This window comes from Colobus angolensis, unplaced genomic scaffold, assembly GCF_000951035.1.
Source record: "Colobus angolensis palliatus isolate OR3802 unplaced genomic scaffold, Cang.pa_1.0 Scaffold96, whole genome shotgun sequence".
Lineage (NCBI taxonomy): Eukaryota > Metazoa > Chordata > Mammalia > Primates > Cercopithecidae > Colobus > Colobus angolensis.
In genome coordinates this window covers 998549-999936 of record NW_012123598.1, presented here as the reverse complement: position 1 = coordinate 999936, position 1388 = coordinate 998549, and the positions used below count along the sequence as shown (strand labels likewise).

The 1388-nt window shown below is 49.4% G+C and overlaps 1 protein-coding gene across 2 annotated transcripts in view; it reads left to right on the top strand.

Annotated features, from left to right (window-relative positions):
* Positions 1–557: 557 nt before the first annotated feature.
* Positions 558–1388, top strand: part of ZNF71 (zinc finger protein 71) — a 22172-nt gene continuing 21341 nt past the window's right edge. The window contains exon 1 of one of the 2 annotated variants that reach the window (XM_011932417.1): positions 558–644. Coding sequence is in view for 1 of the 2 variants with exons in the window: in XM_011932416.1 (XP_011787806.1) it covers positions 612–644 (33 nt within the window). In the remaining variant the exon portion in view is untranslated. The remainder of the gene's footprint in view (positions 645–1388) is intronic. The other variant, XM_011932416.1, reaches the window with a different exon arrangement.

Genomic DNA, 1388 nt, shown 5'->3' with positions numbered 1-1388 from the left:
GTCTGGGGGAAGTGCCCAAAGAGGCCACAGGCGGTTCTGGGGCATCTCAGGGGGCCTCGGTCCAGCACTCACACTCCAGGAGGGATCCGGGCAGGGCCACTGGAAGAAGGCAGGGTGTCCGGTGGTCCTCAGCAGCCTGCGGGAATGTGTGTGAGTGGATGTGTGTTGACTGTATCTGTAGGAGTGTGCATGGGAGTGCATTTGTGAGGCATTGTAGCCTAGTGGCTAAGCGTGTGGACCCAGACATACTCTGCCTGACTCCAGTCCCAGCTTTGTAATCTTGAGCAAGTGGTTTAATCTCCTCGGGCCCCAGTCTCCTCATCTGTGAAATGGGTGAGGAGACGTAGTACCTACCTTCCGGGATGGTTAGAACATCAAGTGAGATACGTTCAAGTACCCTACATGCAGTAAGCCCTCTAAATACTCACTGTTGGTATGTGTGTATGTGTGTCTGTCTGTCTCTGCTTGTCTCTCAGTGTGTGTGGTTTGTCCTGTCTACATATGTGAGGCCAGCCTAGACCTGGTCTCTCAGCATGCCTCCGTCTCTCTTCTCCCTACAGCCCTGTTGGCCCCCTAGGCCTGTCTTCCTGTTCACCGTGGGCAGCAGAGGGATGGCTGCTCAGCTGCTGACTGATGAGGCACTGGTGAGTCATGTTGCCCTGTCACTCTCCTTTCCAAAGGCTGGATTCCTGCCTTGGGTGAGCCTCTGCTGCTCAAACCCTCTCCAAGGCCCCCAGTCCCATCTTCTGGGGCTGTGTGTGTCCTGATGAGGAGGGCTGTGCTTACAGATGATGCTGACCCTGGCTGTGGGGTCAATTGTGGGGGACAGGGTAGCTTTGGAATAGCCAAACTAGCTCTCTGGACTCTCAGGAGACACAGGTGGGCACCTGTGGGAAGTGGTGGTTTAGATATGTGACATTGAGTGAAAAAACTCATGCAAGACCATGCTGGATGTGTCACCTTTAAAATGGCAGACACACTAAATGCTCCTTGTGGATGCCTACATGTGTGATGAAAGTACAAAAGCTTATGGGAATGAGGCCCACAAATTCACCCATGATTTTACCCCAAAAGATAATCACTCTGGAATGTTTGAGTCTGGCTAAGCAATTTTAATATTAAAGATTGCTTTTTCATCAGAGATCTCATCCTCAGCATTTCTCCACATCATTAAAAACTCCTTTGTAACATCCATCTTAATAACCACATCAAAGTGTTGTTCAGTGGCCATACCCTGGTTTACTTAATGGTTCCTCTGTTGTCGGACCTTTATTGGTTTCCATGTATTCTTTTTTTGGTTATAAACAGTGTCGTGAGGGACACTGGGCATAAATCTTTCCTTGTGTCTTTTTTTTTTTTTTTTTTTTTTTGAGGCGGAGTCTCGCTCT